Source organism: Microplitis mediator, chromosome 8 (genome assembly GCF_029852145.1).
Source record: "Microplitis mediator isolate UGA2020A chromosome 8, iyMicMedi2.1, whole genome shotgun sequence".
NCBI lineage: Eukaryota > Metazoa > Arthropoda > Insecta > Hymenoptera > Braconidae > Microplitis > Microplitis mediator.
The window spans coordinates 4,106,048-4,121,637 of NC_079976.1; the positions used below are offsets into that span (position 1 = coordinate 4,106,048).

The 15,590-nt window shown below is 30.3% G+C and overlaps 1 protein-coding gene across 4 annotated transcripts; it reads right to left on the minus strand.

Annotated features, from left to right (window-relative positions):
* Positions 1-1,125: 1,125 nt before the first annotated feature.
* On the minus strand, positions 1,126-15,260 carry LOC130673668 (proton channel OtopLc-like). Of its 4 annotated transcripts, none has more exons than XM_057478789.1 (9): positions 14,279-15,260; positions 13,089-13,792; positions 12,702-12,991; positions 8,329-8,559; positions 6,328-6,530; positions 5,908-6,221; positions 5,419-5,584; positions 4,657-4,945; positions 1,126-4,580 (listed from the first exon to the last, which is right to left on the minus strand). In XM_057478789.1, exons 2-9 carry the CDS (start codon positions 13,173-13,175, stop codon positions 3,878-3,880), a joined length of 2,283 nt encoding a protein of 760 aa, XP_057334772.1. In that variant the 5' UTR covers positions 13,176-13,792; positions 14,279-15,260; the 3' UTR covers positions 1,126-3,877. The 4 variants fall into 4 exon arrangements, with proteins under 4 accessions (XP_057334772.1, XP_057334770.1, XP_057334769.1 ...); XM_057478787.1 differs by having other exon boundaries at positions 1,128-4,583; positions 14,639-15,259; XM_057478786.1 differs by having other exon boundaries at positions 1,128-4,583; positions 14,279-15,259.
* Positions 15,261-15,590: the final 330 nt, after the last annotated feature.

Sequence of the window (15,590 nt, forward strand, 5' to 3'; positions counted from 1 at the left end):
TTACCAGCCGAGGCTGCTTGCTTGGTTGGCTGCCTGTTAGCTTGCCTTTATACTTACACTTATGAATCCAATCTATGGGTATAATACAACTACATTCATGGGGTTGATGCTTTATAGAACGGCCACCCCCATGATGGAAAACGCGATCAATACCCTACGGTATAAACTTTTCCCCTCGTTCCAGAATCGCACCCTTGTTAGTTGGTGGACCTCACGCTTCTCTACAAACTCCCAGATGTTACGCAGGTACAACTAGATCTATTTCTCTGTTGTCGTTGTTGTTGCCGTTGACGTTTACGTCGACGCTCCTGATATAATAATGCCACTGTACTGCATCACTTAGAAAATTAATCTGCCTTTTTATGATACTTATTAAAGGTCATTTTTATTTTTATTATCAAATACATGATTTTTCTTTCTTCGCTAATTATTCACTTATTTGATTAAATTTATAAGGTGTGACGATATTAATATTTCATTTTTTTAAATGCAATTATTAATTAAAAAATTGCATTTTATGGCACATCAGAGAATAATTAATTATTTTTATTTAAAAAAAAATATTTTTATAATTTATTTGAAAATGAATAAATAAATTAAATAGTTTTTTATTAAAAAATTTATTTAATTAATTAATTAATTAAATACAATTTTTTATAAATTTTAATTAAAGGAGAAATTACAAAGAAAGTCATTTAATTAACGTCCTTTGGGTCTTGTATAATGAAGGATAAATTAAAAGATATTTATTCAGTAGATTATTGCGGACTGTATTAAATTTCGTAAGGTACAAATAGTACAAAGGGTATAAGATTACAAATATCGCGTTAGGAACTATAATAATGCGGACATATATAAAGTTACAGCATTTATTAATATAATTAATAATAAATTAATATTTTTTCTTTGGTAATTTATTTTTTGTTATTTTGGTAAAATTTATTTAAAAAAGAGAAAAGACGTAAAGGTGAACAAGACTCACATTTAAATCAAATTTCGATTTCTATTGAGTATTACTACTATTTTAAATTTATAATTAATATTTTAAGCAACAACAAATTTAAAAAACTTTGATATATAATCTAATAATAATAATTAATAATAATAATTATTAAAATTGATGACTTGTTATAAATATTAAATATATATATTAATATAAATATAACGATTAAAATGTGAGTCTTGTCAACAATATCAACGTATTTATTTTTTGTGCTTATCCGTTACAAATATGCAATAAATATTATAAATGTATAACGCAATAATAAATATATATATCTCGTATATAAATGTGTATATAATATATAATCTATAAATAATAGCATTTTTTTTTAATTTATGCTATTAATTAATTTATTAATTATTTAATAAATAATCAGTAATACCTATAAGAGGAAGAACTTTTTATGACTGACACAAAAAAAAAAATTTCGTATTTACAATTCATTCTAAAATTAATTCACAAATATTTTACACTTTTTTAAAAATAATCATAATTTTTAATTACTACGCACAAGCTTAATTTGTGCACCTGAAGATCCGAACGTTTTTCGAGAAACGAAATAAAAAATAAAAAATCAACTGGATCTAGATTTCCGAAATGTTTCGCATGGGTGCTAAAATATCAGCCGAAAATTGCAGCCACCCCAAATTACCCCTTAAGTAGTCAAACTACATAAATTTATTTAATTTTCGTTGCGCGAAAAACGTTTCGATCTTCAGGTACATCTTTATTTTGATTTTAAAATTAATTTTTTATCGAATTTTTTTTTTTAAATTAGGACTGATGACATTTCAGTATTTTTTTTTTAAATATTTTTAAATTTTCGTATGATTCGATTCTCAACGTGAGGATTAATAATAAAAATATTTTTAATTAACTTCTAGATATAAATGTTTATGAAGCGTTTAAAAAATTTATTTTACGTATTGATGTTTAAAAATGGTTAAGAGAATATTTTTATTTATTTTTTTTACTGGTGCTAATTATTGATACCAGTGTAAATTGGTGATATAAATTTGATTAAAATTTATAAAATATAAATTTTAAGTTTATTACGTATCTAATACTGTGTACTTTTAATCGTAGATAAATTTTTATAAAAAATTTATGTAACATTTTTTTTTTGTGAGAAAGTTATAAATTTGATGTTGATATAAAAATAATAGATTCAATAAAATTTTATTTTTTTGTCATTTTTTATAAATGGACAAAATAGAATTCAATTAATGCTTGGAGGGTGCAGACCTCGGCCTTGTATTTTTTTTTTATTTAGTAGAATCGATGAAAAGGATTTTTTTTATTCAAGTCATTTAAGAGCGACGTAGACTATTATGTTTCTCTTTCAATGTTTGATATTCGAAATGAATGTATTTTTTACGAGATATTGATGAAAAGTCAATGGAATGTAAAGTACGCTTCGTTACTTTTATTTTCAATTTCGTCTGAAAATATTTCGTTTAAAAAAATAATTTAATTATTTAAATTTTATTTATCAAAAATTTTTTTTCTACGAGTGTTCGATCTTTATTTAAAATTTTTTTGAAAACTTAATTATTTGATTTCCAAACTGACTAAACCCAAGTAGCACAGAGTCAATTTTAAGATGTTTTTTTAAAGGATAAGACAAATTTTTTCTGTCTCTGTCATCTTTTTTGGTATAAATACGTCATGCAAATGTTGGTTCCGGAGACAGAGACGAGTTGTTTTATTTTTCCTGTCTAACTTCAATTATAAAGTCATTGATGACTTATTTTACCACTATTTGTAATTAACTTTTTGTCGTCACTGGTGTTAAGTCTTTTAAATAGATATTTTTTCGGTGACATAAATTTCTGATCGTTTTGTCAACATATTGGTGCCTTATCGATATGTCAAAAAGTTGCCTAAAAACTGATATCTTATAGATGTCTCAAAGACAAGTGTGCTACTTGGGAAGTCAAAACAACGAGCTTTAAAAAATTCCAAAATAAAATAAGACTGTACTCTCCAAGTCAAATTTTTTTTACCTGATTAAAAATGACCGACGAATAATTTTACAAAAATAAATTTTCGATACAAAAGAAAATTTCCGATACTTAAACATTAGAAATTTATAAAAAATTTAAATTATCCACAACTTTTCCTAACTCATATTTATACAACGAAATTCGCAAAACATCGGGTTAGAAATTCAGTCTTTACTTAAATAAAAAAAAACTAAAGGAATAAAAAAATTGTTCCCAATGTTGGTCTTTTATCTTTTACATGATATGAAAATCTACTTCTAAACAGTTAACCTCATCAATCCCTGTATTATCCATTAATACAAATATATATATTAACACGGGAAAGTATTCAGACTACATTTTATAATATTACTCCTTAAATATTCACATTCATCCATACACGATCGTCAGTACAAGGGAAAAAAATGTCTACACGTGTCAACTGGTCTCTACCAGTTTAAATATATTTATATATCTCCCCAGTAAATAGAGCTTGATGAGCAAAGTGCTGACTTAATAAAAACCTACCGCGTATATCTAGTCATCTGCATACAATAAATAAGCATTTGACATTTTTAAAAATGTCTAGGTTTATAAATTTAAATACTCGTTTTTTTAACCTCATTAATTTACAGCCAAACAAAAATATACGAATAATATTAATAATATCAATAATAATAATAAATAATTTATTGCTTCCTGAGTGTCAAATAAATAAACAAAGGACTCGTTAATAAATAAATTACGAGTAAAATCACAATCACATAAAATAAGTCGGGTCATTTTCATTAATAGAATCAAGACGCGTAATATTACCGTGTAATTGACAAGAATCAAAACACTCTTGTGTAACAACGCTGGTCATGGTCCCCTTGGTTATCTTTTTACGTCACATATATGTAGGTTTTACTTTATAAGCTCTCTTCCATACTTCACACAAACAAACGGTGCTATGAAACCGATAAAATATCGCTAACGGCATTGACACATGTGTGATAATTGTCCATGCCCATAGACCGTAAAAGTGCAATTGTACTGGATGTGATTCTGCTCGTGATTTTTCTAATGTATTTATTGCCCACATCGCTAAATTTGTTACAAGTAAAAATGTAACTATTTCGCGTCCGGGTTTACGTCTTATTTGTTCGGGTGTTGAGACCGAACGTCGCGACGCGTCGAGAATAAAAATTGTTTGAAATGTTGTCTGTATAACGCTGGCCAATGCCGTTACTAAAACTAGAATAGTATTGCGCTCGAGGGTAAAGTAACCGCTGATTATTGTGAACGTTGAGTAGATAAACATTCCAGTTTGGGCAGCTATCAGAAGGATATTGTCTAGTTCTAGATTACGGTTACCGTCGTAACGCAATCTACGCATTTGTATCATACCAATTAAAGTTGCAACTGTTGACATCCCGTAGAGAGTTAGTTCACAGACGTTAACTTCGGTAACGGCGAAACTAACGAGTTCTGAGCGCGAGATTAGAACGAAAAATAGAATCAGGGAGATTATTGTTAGGACGAGGATCAAAATTCCTACGAAGAGTCCTTTGTGAGCACGGGCACAGTCCACGCTGTAGTAATGCGGTGATCTTCTGGGAAAAAGTTTAACAATTGTCATTATTTTGTTATTTTATTGTTGACAGTAGAAGTATTTTGTTGCAATACCTGTAAGCGTGAGCATGATGATTCGCACCGGGAATTCCGGTTGTTAAATTATTAGTTGGTCTTGTTTTGGCAATATTTTTCCACATAACGTATAAAATAGCTGCGCATATTAAACTATACTCGATAGTACAGGGAAATAAAAATGGACTTGCGTCTTGGACAAGTGAACCCATTATATTTGTTCGACGGCATTCGAACATGTGATGCGGGCCTTTTAATCCTCGTGTTACTCGAGCAAGCTCGCCGTGATGTGTATGCGTATGTCCGCCAAGATGGATTCCTTTTGCTCCTAGAATTTAAAATTTGAAATTTGAAATTTTTATCACGGGAAGTTGAAAATTATTTTTAATGTAGAAAAGCCCGAGTGAAGTTCGAAATTTGGGGACAATGTAATAAATTACTCCAAAATTTAATTTAAAAATTGATTCTTTTGAAAAATTGATTCTTTCATGTACCTGAAGATCGGAACGTTTTTCACGCAACGAAAATGAAAATAATTCATGAAATTTGTGTCTAAAGGCAAATTTGGGGGTAGTTGGGAGGGTCCTGTCATTTTCGGGTGACGTGCGAAACATTTTCGAAATCTAGATCCAGTAGATTTTTTACTTTTCATTCCTTTTTTCTTATTTTTGTTCCGCGAAAAACGTTCCGATCTTCAGGTACATATTCTTTCAATATTAGGAGTCGCGACTAGATATCCTTAAAAACGCAGACTTGAATTTAATAACGACAATAAATTAAAATTAAAAAAAAAAAACTTACCAAGCCGATGAGAAATTTTCAATGAATTATTTTCCGGATTATAAAACGTAAGTATTTCATGCTTAGTCTCCTGTACAAGGACATTAAGCCATACCGATAAATTAGTACCGATCATGTGCATGAGTCCGAAGCGTGCGAGTAGTCGATGTGAAGAAACTTTCATTTGCTAAAAAGGACAAAAGAGTTTTTAAAAAAAACAAAGAAAAAAACTGCAGAGTAAATTATTTTTAAATTTACCCTACAAACTGACAAGCTTTGTACAAAGTTAAAAGTATATTGACCCACACGTTTCATTGAACATTGTTATCGGCACGTAAGCCACTAGAGCTTTGAAGTTTCTCATTATAGCTAATCGATACACTCACTCTTACTTATTGTTAATTATTCTTATTATCACTGATAACTGATGACTAACAACTATTAGCTAATAATAACAACAATCAAGAAATTTTTTTTCTTTTACACATCAATAAATATTTGTAAATTTACCTGATTGTTTAAGAAAATGAAGTACATTTGTATAAATATAAAAGCCATACGCGTCGCTGGGGTGAGTGCTAGCATAATATTGTGACATTTTGTGTTGCGTTCGAGCTCAAAATACTGTCCGAATTCTAATCCCGAGTATATCATTGAGCCGATTCCAAAAGCAACAGCTCCCATACGTAAATAAAAACTTCCGTAGTGTTGATTTAATTTTAATCCACTTGGATTCGTGTATCCATTATTTGGCGAATCACTGTCCGCAGCACCACTTGAGGATCTAGATGAATCTAAATCACTTATTTCTTTGGTATCATTTTCTAAAAATTTATTCAAATGTTAGATGATAGAGAAGGCGTAGGGTGTTGATTAATTAATAGTGAAATGTTAATTGTTTGATTATTATTGTGATTAGTTGATAATTACTTTGCTTTGGTTTACCATCGATCAGCATAAGTGAGTGCATACAGAGCAAGAAAAGCATACTGCCAAAATATAGATACAGATAGAAACCCTCGTAAAATGAAGGCGGTATATATGACGATATCACTTCGGACATTGGGAATGCGATGCCCATTACTACTAACAATTTACCGTACAGAGCACTTAGTGTTGTTGCTAATGCATATCTGAAAATAATTATAAGCTCATTATTGGAAGATTGTAGTTGAGGTAGAAAAGGGTTATTTGTTTTGCGGAAATTTTTTCTAAATAGGGTGGAAGTACCATTTGTGGCCACTGCTCTGTTTTTGGATATTGAATACTTTGTTTTAATTAATGAAAAAGTATAAAATAAAATTTTCATTTTAATAGTGGGATAAAAGTATCATTGAACATATTTTTAAAAATAAATTATGTCGTGTATTTTACAAATTATTTTATTTAAATTTTTCAAGTGTCCAAAACTGGCACTAAAGTGATCACAAACGGTACCTCTACCCTAGTCAGAGATAACTTTTTTTTTGCTGATAGAAAATTCTTTTTATTTTACACAACTTTTGAAAATAATAATGATCAAATTTTTTGAATTTTAAATTATGGAGTGAAAAATAATTTGAAATTTTTTTTATTAGATAAAATTAATGAAATTTGAATAATTGAATTTCAAATTTCAAATCACAGAAAACGATAATGGAAATTAAATATATAAATATGTATCAGTCTGTTTGAATTTAGTTATCAATTTAATTTAATTTGTCTCTCTTAATTAATTAATGTTAATATAAAACATTATGTCATATTATTTCATTAATTTAAACTCTATATATTATTCACTCATGTCATTTAGTCAAAAAAAATTATCTAAATAATTGAACTTTGTCCTGTCGACGTCTCGATAATTTAATAAATTATATTTTTATTAAAAAATGAAATGTTAAAAGACAATAAGGTTTGATTTCATGTCTATAGTATATATTGGTTTCATGTAAGTCTACCAAAGCTTGAAAAAACCAATAAAGGTAAAAAATCAATATAATGTTGATGGAAAACAGCAGCTTTGTAAAATAAAATTAAAGATCAATCTGCCGAGTAGAAATTCAATAAAGCACTCAACTAAATAAATCATTTTCAAAGCTCTATTGAAGTTTAACGAAGCTTTCAAATGTTACTCTGACGTTAAACAATTTCATATTTTATAACAAATTTTTTTTTTCTCAACAAAATTAGTTTGAAATTTTAATTAATTCATCGGGCTTGAACATGATTTAAATAAATAAATCCATTATCGAAAGTTTGAGGAAGTTTACCAAAGGATTAAATTCGCTTTAGGTTTTAATATGTATTAAATTAGAAGTTAATTGTAATAGGGTTGCGTCGGGAACCTGATAAAGCTTAACAAAGATTATTAATTATCTGTAAAAGCTTTGTTTAAGCTTCTTGGAGCTTACATATTTTTTTACATCAATAAGTGAATACTATAGTAGTAAAAAATCTTATTTTTTTAAATTTTATTTTCGATTGTTGCTTTAATAATTAATTAGAGTGAAATTAAAAAACGTTAAGAGTAAGTTGCAATAAATTTTACGTAAAGTGTTAGATAGTGAGTGGCAATAAAAAATAAAAAAAAATATTAGCTCAATTGCACGCAATCTCATATAGACCCACACAATCCGGTGTATAGCGTTTTATAATCTAAAGTGCCTGTAATTGTAACAGGGATCCATTGAAGGCAAGTGAAATCACGTGAAGTCAACGTGATACCTTTAAATTTTATCAATTTATTTAATTATTTTCTTTAGATTTTTTTGTTGTTAGTCGATTTAGTGAAAAATTAAACTAAAAAAAGAGTAAACGAAATACATTGATGTTAAAAAAAAAATTAAAGGGTACTGGAGGTCATGGAAAATAAATAATTTTGTTTGTTTGTTTTTATAATGAAAAACGTAAGTAAGTACAAGTAGAATTGCCGAAAAATGACAGACTCACGCTCCCAGGTGCTTATTGTTTGCATCATCGGTGACCTCGATGAAGGTCGGGGCTGGATAGCAGACAGCTGGAATCGGTCGCGGTGGGCAGGGTAATGCCAATGCAAATCCTCCAACTGCATGATGCGTACGGGACGGTGAACTACTGCTATTTCTTGATAGTGTTTCCGGTGATACTATTACTGCTGAGGGTGATGCCGGTGATGGTAATGCCGCCGGAAGTCCCGGCCAACTAATTTGCAATAATAAAAATAATTTATTAACTTATTTATTTTCTTAAGTACTATTTATCACAATCAAATTAATATAAATTTAATGAGGTGATTAATTGTTGCAATTTAAATTCATTGACTTAAATATTTTTTTTTCGAGTAATTTGAAAAATGACAATAAAGTAAATGTCGAATTAAAAATTTTTATAAATGTATTTGAGTAAACAATTATCTATTTTTTTAATGAATAATTATTAGGGGAAGTTAATGTTGGATAGGGATAATAAAAAAAAATAATGAGAGCACAAGGATTTAAATGGCCTTAATTACTTTGACTTTTTTTAAATTTAACATCAGTCGTGTATTGAAACGAAAATTAATTTTTTTTTTTTAAGTAAAAAAAAATATTTTTTTGTTTCAAAATTTATGAAAAAAAAAATTACAGTAAATTTTTAGTAGTATCCAAAAATGGACCTCTATTCTAATTGATTTTATGATAAAATATCACGTGTGCATTGAAAATAAGTAGAAATAGTAAAAAAAAGTCAGACGTAATATTGCCTGTTTTTCTCTGCTTTAACTCAAAAAATCTATTTCGAAAATAAAATAACAATATTATTACGGATAAAAAAAATTTCTCTTATTGAATTTGGCAAGAAGTACTTTTCTATTTACCCGAAATCACTTTTTCTAATCTCGAGTCTATTGGAAAAGAAATGAGGTAAAATAGAAATGGGTAAACCGAAAAAAATCCGAGCGAAAAGTAATTTCGTTAAAACGATTGCCGGAAATAAAATAAAATAAAATAAAACAAAATAAAAATTGCAATATATCTTTTTATTTTTTTTTCAAAAAATTTGTTCTCGAAAAAATAAAACAAGCCATTAATTTATTAAATAGAGTTGACAAAATAAAAAAAAAAAAACGAAAAACAATAAGATGCTAAATTGATGTAAAATATTTTCGTATTATGTTCACAAGTATTTTTTATTCATTCATCATGTCGCATAAGAGGTCAAAAAAAAAAGTAAATAAAGAATATCAAGAGTGTAGGATAAGAGACAAGAAACGAGCGGGTTCATCTCAGACATGAGCTTTTTAAAATAATCACGTAGTTTTGCAAAAGCGGCCAAGCCCCTAGGTAGTTGACGATGAGAATGTAAGAGCCAGAGTAGAGGAGATAGAGGAGTATAGATGGAGATGGGGGTGGAGGTAAAGATGAAGAAGGAGAAGGTTCAGATGAGGGGTTGATTCAACGGCTGAGTGGCATTCACTCATTGTTCAACGAGGGTGCGTCCGAGAAGAGAAGCTTTGCATCCCTTAGCTCCTTGTGTTTCATCATTCCTTCGTTAGATATGCGAACTTAGCTCTTGTGTTTCACCTAGCCATTCTCTGCAACAACTACTGCCTTTTCCTTCGATTCAATTGCTACTATACAACGCCTACTGAATTATCCTCTTACAACTATACTTGTATCATCCTCATCTATATCGTTTACTAAATAACCGAGTAAACCAACCGATAAAACCTGATTAATTGTACCGAGGGGTTGACATTATTATCTAATTAACACTCAACTTTGTCCTTTACCTTTCGATACATTTTTTTGTCTCAAATATCAAAGGATATTTATTTTCATTTTGCGTGGGAGTTGAATTTAAAAAAAAAAATTATCTCACCTAAGAGACGTTTCTTTTATGAGCATCGTGATTTTTTTCCCTGGCACCGTTACTGAAATTACTGTTTTTGTTTTAGTTTTTTGTTTTGTTTTATTTTTCGAAAAAGTTTTTAAACTGAGGAACGACACGAAGAGGCTACGGCCACGCGGCACTCGGTCACGCTCGGACCCCACATCACAGACTGACCAACTAACTGTCACTCACTCTCTCTTTATTCTAGACTAATCACAAGGGTGCTCGATTGTCTCGCTGTCATCAATTGTTTTATTTCAAAGCTTTATATATATAATATAATATCAGGAAATTGAGATTTTTTTATTATACTAAAAAATTAATTCTACAATTTTTTAAAAATTAAAACTCTGTTTTTTATGGATTCTATTTTTTTATACTAAAGTATTTTGAAAAAAAAAAAAATAAGTTTTAGGAGTTAACGAGCTCAGATCGATCACTCGAAAGTTATCAGCCGAGTTGTCTAAGTGTATTTTATATTAAAGCGTTTGAACACCTGTCACCACTAAATTGTTGGTTACAAAGTAATTTGATAAACGATGACGTAACGACCGAATAACGTAATTATACGGAGAAAGCTCTGCTTATTTTGCTGTACAAAATAATTATTTTCAGTCATATGACACAAGAGATTGACAAACACGCGAAAAAAAAATCGGTCTGTCAGTTGACCCTGCGGGCCAGCCCCAAAACTTCCCGCTGTTTTCGAGCTCGTTGAGCTCGAAAACACTATTGTGAATACATTTTCGAGCTCTACGAGCTCGCAAATACTTTTGTATGCCATTGTTTTGTAAAAAACCATTTTTTAGCATTTCTTTCTCCCACGATATCTCGCGAACGAATTAACCGATTTTGATGGTTGAGGCGGCAATCGACGCGTTTTGTCAAGTTCTAAAGCTGATAAAATTTTGGATTCGATTTATCGAGTCGTTTTTGAGATATTTCAGGAAAAATAAAAAAAAATTTTTTTTTTAATTCTTTCGACAACGGTTTCTCTTGAACGAATGAACCGATTTTGATGGTTGAGGTGACATTCGACGTGGCTTATAAAGCTCTAGAGCCCAGTCCATTTTGGAATGAATCCATCGAGCACATTAAAAGTTATCCAAAAAAAACATTTTTGAAAAAACTTTATTTTTGGAATATCTCTGAACGAGCCCTACCGATCAAGCTCAATTTTCTCTCGGCTTCAAGATATTGACAATCCGCGTCGAATGGCACCTTAAAGTTCAAAATCGGTTCATCCGTTCAAAAGATACAGGTATTTACATACGTACGTACATACATACATACATACACTCGGACATCATCTTGAAATTAGTCAGAATAGCTTCCTAGGACCTCAAAACGTCGACATCTGATGGAAATTCGATTTTCGTAAATCGGACCGAAACCAATAACTTCCCGAATTTTTGAAAATTTACAATTTTCTTAGCGGGAAGTTAAAAATCTTGATGCAGTCGTATTTTTTTTTATACTTAAAACTCTAATTACTATTTTATTTTTTTATCAAACCGCGAGTCAAATATGTCATTAAAATAAAAAATAAATCACAATTTACAGTAAACGTCATACTTAAATTTATTTAGTATTTTTTAACTTTAAATTTAACTTTTGTGCAAAATATTTCCTGAATAAAATCCTCTGCAAATTCATTTAAAAAATTTAACATTCAAAGTTTTACTTAGCAAAGAAAAAAACTGATATTTATAAAACAAAACTTTAAACGGTAGCTTTCAAACAAATATACTTTTGCTGCAATTTATCTCAGTACTACTTTTACAGAGGATAAAATTTCCTAAAAAGTATTATTTAAATTTTTTTTCATAAAGTCAATAGTTTAGTCGTGACAACCGTCTGAACACGATATTTTATTATGTAGAGCTAAAATAAACTTTCAAAGCACATAAATTCATAAGTTTTAATTTTTATAATAAATATTTATAATGAAAAATACATATTCATATATTTAGTTGCTAAAGTATTATAGGAAATATAAAATATCCGCAAATGTAATTTTGCGGATGATTACAACGGGCGATGGGTTTTCCCTGCGGTTCGTTTGAGGGAGTGAGACAATTACTATCGGCACCATCGGTGACATTTCCGTCTGCGAATAAGGGGATGAAATATTTCCTATACAATCTCCTGTATGAGACGCATTTACTTTAGTTACATATTTACTTTGACAGGTTTAGTTCCATCATCTATTTTAACCGCAAATATAAAAACATCAATACGAACTCTGCTAATTAAAAACATTTGACACCTGTACTACTTTCAAATATTAATTTTACCCTAGACTAATAAAAACATAAACTCATACAAAATTAATGAATTTATTAGTAGATAAAAGTAAATGTGTACAGTATACCATAAATGTTAATAATTAAAACTACAGCAAACTCGGTGGCTTAATTAAAAATAATTTAAACGAAGATTGGTGCAAAGGCTAATTAAAGATAACTCACTCGTTTTTGTTTTTTTGTTTTTTTTTAATTTTCCCAGTAACATCACCGGAAATTACTGACGAGTCGGAAGTTTCCCTCGCGGCCTCTAGGGCGGCTGCTGCTGCTGCCGCTGCCGCTGCTTCTTCTTCTTCTTCTTCTCGTAATTCTTCAGATGCTTCCTCAGGTATCGTCGTGCAAATATCGTCCAATGGCGGAAAATTTTCCGGCATTTCATCGTTTTCATCTAATCGATTTTCATCTAATTGATCTTCCCTCGGTCTTGTTACTTCTTCAATATCTGAATCTATGCCCTTTTAAAATACAAATAAAAAATCAATCGATAAATTTATAATTTGCTGAATAAATTTGAAGGTTAATTTTGTAGATTTGAATTTTAAAATTAATTACCTGTGCAAAGTCCATATAAAATGAATCCCGTGAATCGGAACTTCCTCGACGAAGTCGAAGACTTAGATCAGGTGAACTTTCTCCCATGATTTTTCTTATCTCTTTCAACCCTCGAGTTATTAAGTCCTTTGTCTTTTTTCTTTTCTTTGTCTTTATTTTTATTCGCTCCCTACTTTTTTTTTATATATATATATTCTCCCTCACCGGTCTGTCACGAGGCGTTCGCGGAATTCTAAAGAGCACATATCCCCTGCGAGTCTTCACTTGCAAGCAGGTACGTGAAAAGATAAAAAATTGGTTTTGAATGATGGATTATTCAAGACACATGGGTTCTATTTTTTGCCTTTTGTTATTTTTTCAGCTAAAAGTTTTATGCAAAGTCTGTAAACTTTCAGTGACATAAAATATGTCAGTCAGTTGACATATAAAATGTAATTTGGGAATTAATTGAAGCTTCGTTTAAGTGACTTGTACTCATGAAATTTCAAATTGCATTTGTCGTAGTTTCATTGCCATTAATTTAAGGTTTTGCGTAATACCAAAGCAACATTCTACGACAATATTAAGCGGGAAAGACCCTAAGATTGTCTGCATCCTCATGGGGATTTCTGACCCTCCGAAATGGTCTCCGCGCCACCAATATTTCACTACTTGTACAAGCTCCAGAATAGGCCAGTCAGTCTCCATAAAACCACCCCCGCCTTCTGTTTCATGTATACAAAAAAAAGTATATATATATATATAAATATCTTTCAGCGACACAACAAAATAAATTTATAAACTTCCAGCTCAATTATCAAACAAAGAAAATTTTTTTTAAAAATTATTAGTCAAAAAAAATTTATTCATTAGCCAAAAAAAAATTTGTCATTTTTTTGAAAAATTATTTATTAAAAATTGAATATTATTTCAAACTCTTAATCGAGAGGTATTCGGTCGGTTTAAAAAAAAAAAAAATAGATGAACGCGCCCTAAAATATAAAGCAACTATTCCGTCCTTTGTCACAATAATTAAAAAAATATCAATCACTGCCTTTATATTTATATAAATAAAAATAAAATATCAAACTCACTCGTCACTTGTCCAGCTCAAAAATAAATAATCAAACAAATGACACAAAGTTAAAAAAAATTCCGACAAAAACAAACACCCGTATCCTACAAAAAAAATATAAATATCAAATACTTACGAGTATTCAAATACACAAATGTATAAAAACTATAAGCAATTATTCAGTGATCACAATATTTAAATTTAAAAAATATATATTTTGTATATATTTGTATATATCATCAGATTTATAAAAGTACATGTTTATCCTAAGACAACTTATAGTGTTGTGAGACGTTTTTAAAAAAAATGTACACACGCGGTAGATGCACAGTCGGATGCAGGACGTAGAACGAACTAGCCACCCCTCATGTGCACCCCCAGTGATTCAACGGTAGTAAAAGTAGCGTAGTACACAACTACAACAACTGATACCACTACAACCAGCACCCACTATTCTTACTATCACATCCAGTATCACTAGACAAAGTATACATACACACTTGACGTTAAACGTGTCTGGAATACGTGACACTAGAGCGTGACAGTGACTAAGAATGTGTACATGTATGATGTACATCTACCGTGACCATCCAGCATCTCCACTCTCCAGCAGCTCAACACCCCCAAAATACTTTCGCTTTATACTTTCCTTCCCTTGTGTTGCTTTTATACATTTACTATTTTTTTTTTTTCAACTTTTATTACCCGGTAAATTCAATAACAATACGACCGGGTTACTTGTTGAATTAACGACAGCGTAAACAATAGTAGAAATTTTTGTCCGTATTTACTTTTATCTGTGCATGTTGGGATTAAAGGCTGGAAATGAGAGAAATAGGAATGGAATTTAAGTAGTAGTAACAGTAGCAGTAGTAGTAGTAGTAGGAGAGTAGTAGTGGAGAGAAGATGATAAAAAAGTTAAGAGGAAGTAGAGAGGAAGGGAGTGATAGTGGAGAGTGTGTGGAGAGTGTGTGGATGCTCCAGTAAAATTCTCCACGCCCGAGTTAAACCAGCAGCCAACCGGTCCGATCAATTGTACTGCGAGATACGAAAATTTCGCACCCTAGAAGGGCGCGCCACGCGATTCATCGACATCCCGACGTGAGCTGCTGCGAAGCTGGAATGACCCGGGATCCCGGCGCGATGCCAGCGCTCTGCTACGCTTACACACAAACTAGTTCCTAGTGCTCGGGTATTTCGTATCCTATCCTGGGGTGGGAAATTTAAGGGCTTGATATATTTTATACAGGGATGTAATGATGAATAATGGACCCGAGCTTTCATTGTTTTCATTCCTGTAATTGATAAATCCTCTTTTAATTTTCGGTATTATTTTAATTGTTTATTCGTTGGATGTTTTTTTAATTTATTTTACAATTGAATCGAGTAGTAAACTTTTTTTTATTAATTATTTTTTATTATTAATATATGTAATTTAAAATACAATT

Excerpts from the sequence above, each read along its gene's own strand:
- LOC130673668 (XM_057478787.1), bottom strand. The coding sequence starts at position 13,175 with ATGGGAGAAAGTTCACCTGATCTAAGTCTTCGACTTCGTCGAGGAAGT. Across the intron at positions 8,560-12,701 it reads AAACAAAAAAACAAAAACGA|TTGGCCGGGACTTCCGGCGG; the intron begins GTGAGTTATCTT and ends ATTGCAAATTAG. Across the intron at positions 6,222-6,327 it reads CGATGGTAAACCAAAGCAAA|AAAATGATACCAAAGAAATA; the intron begins GTAATTATCAAC and ends ATAAATTTTTAG.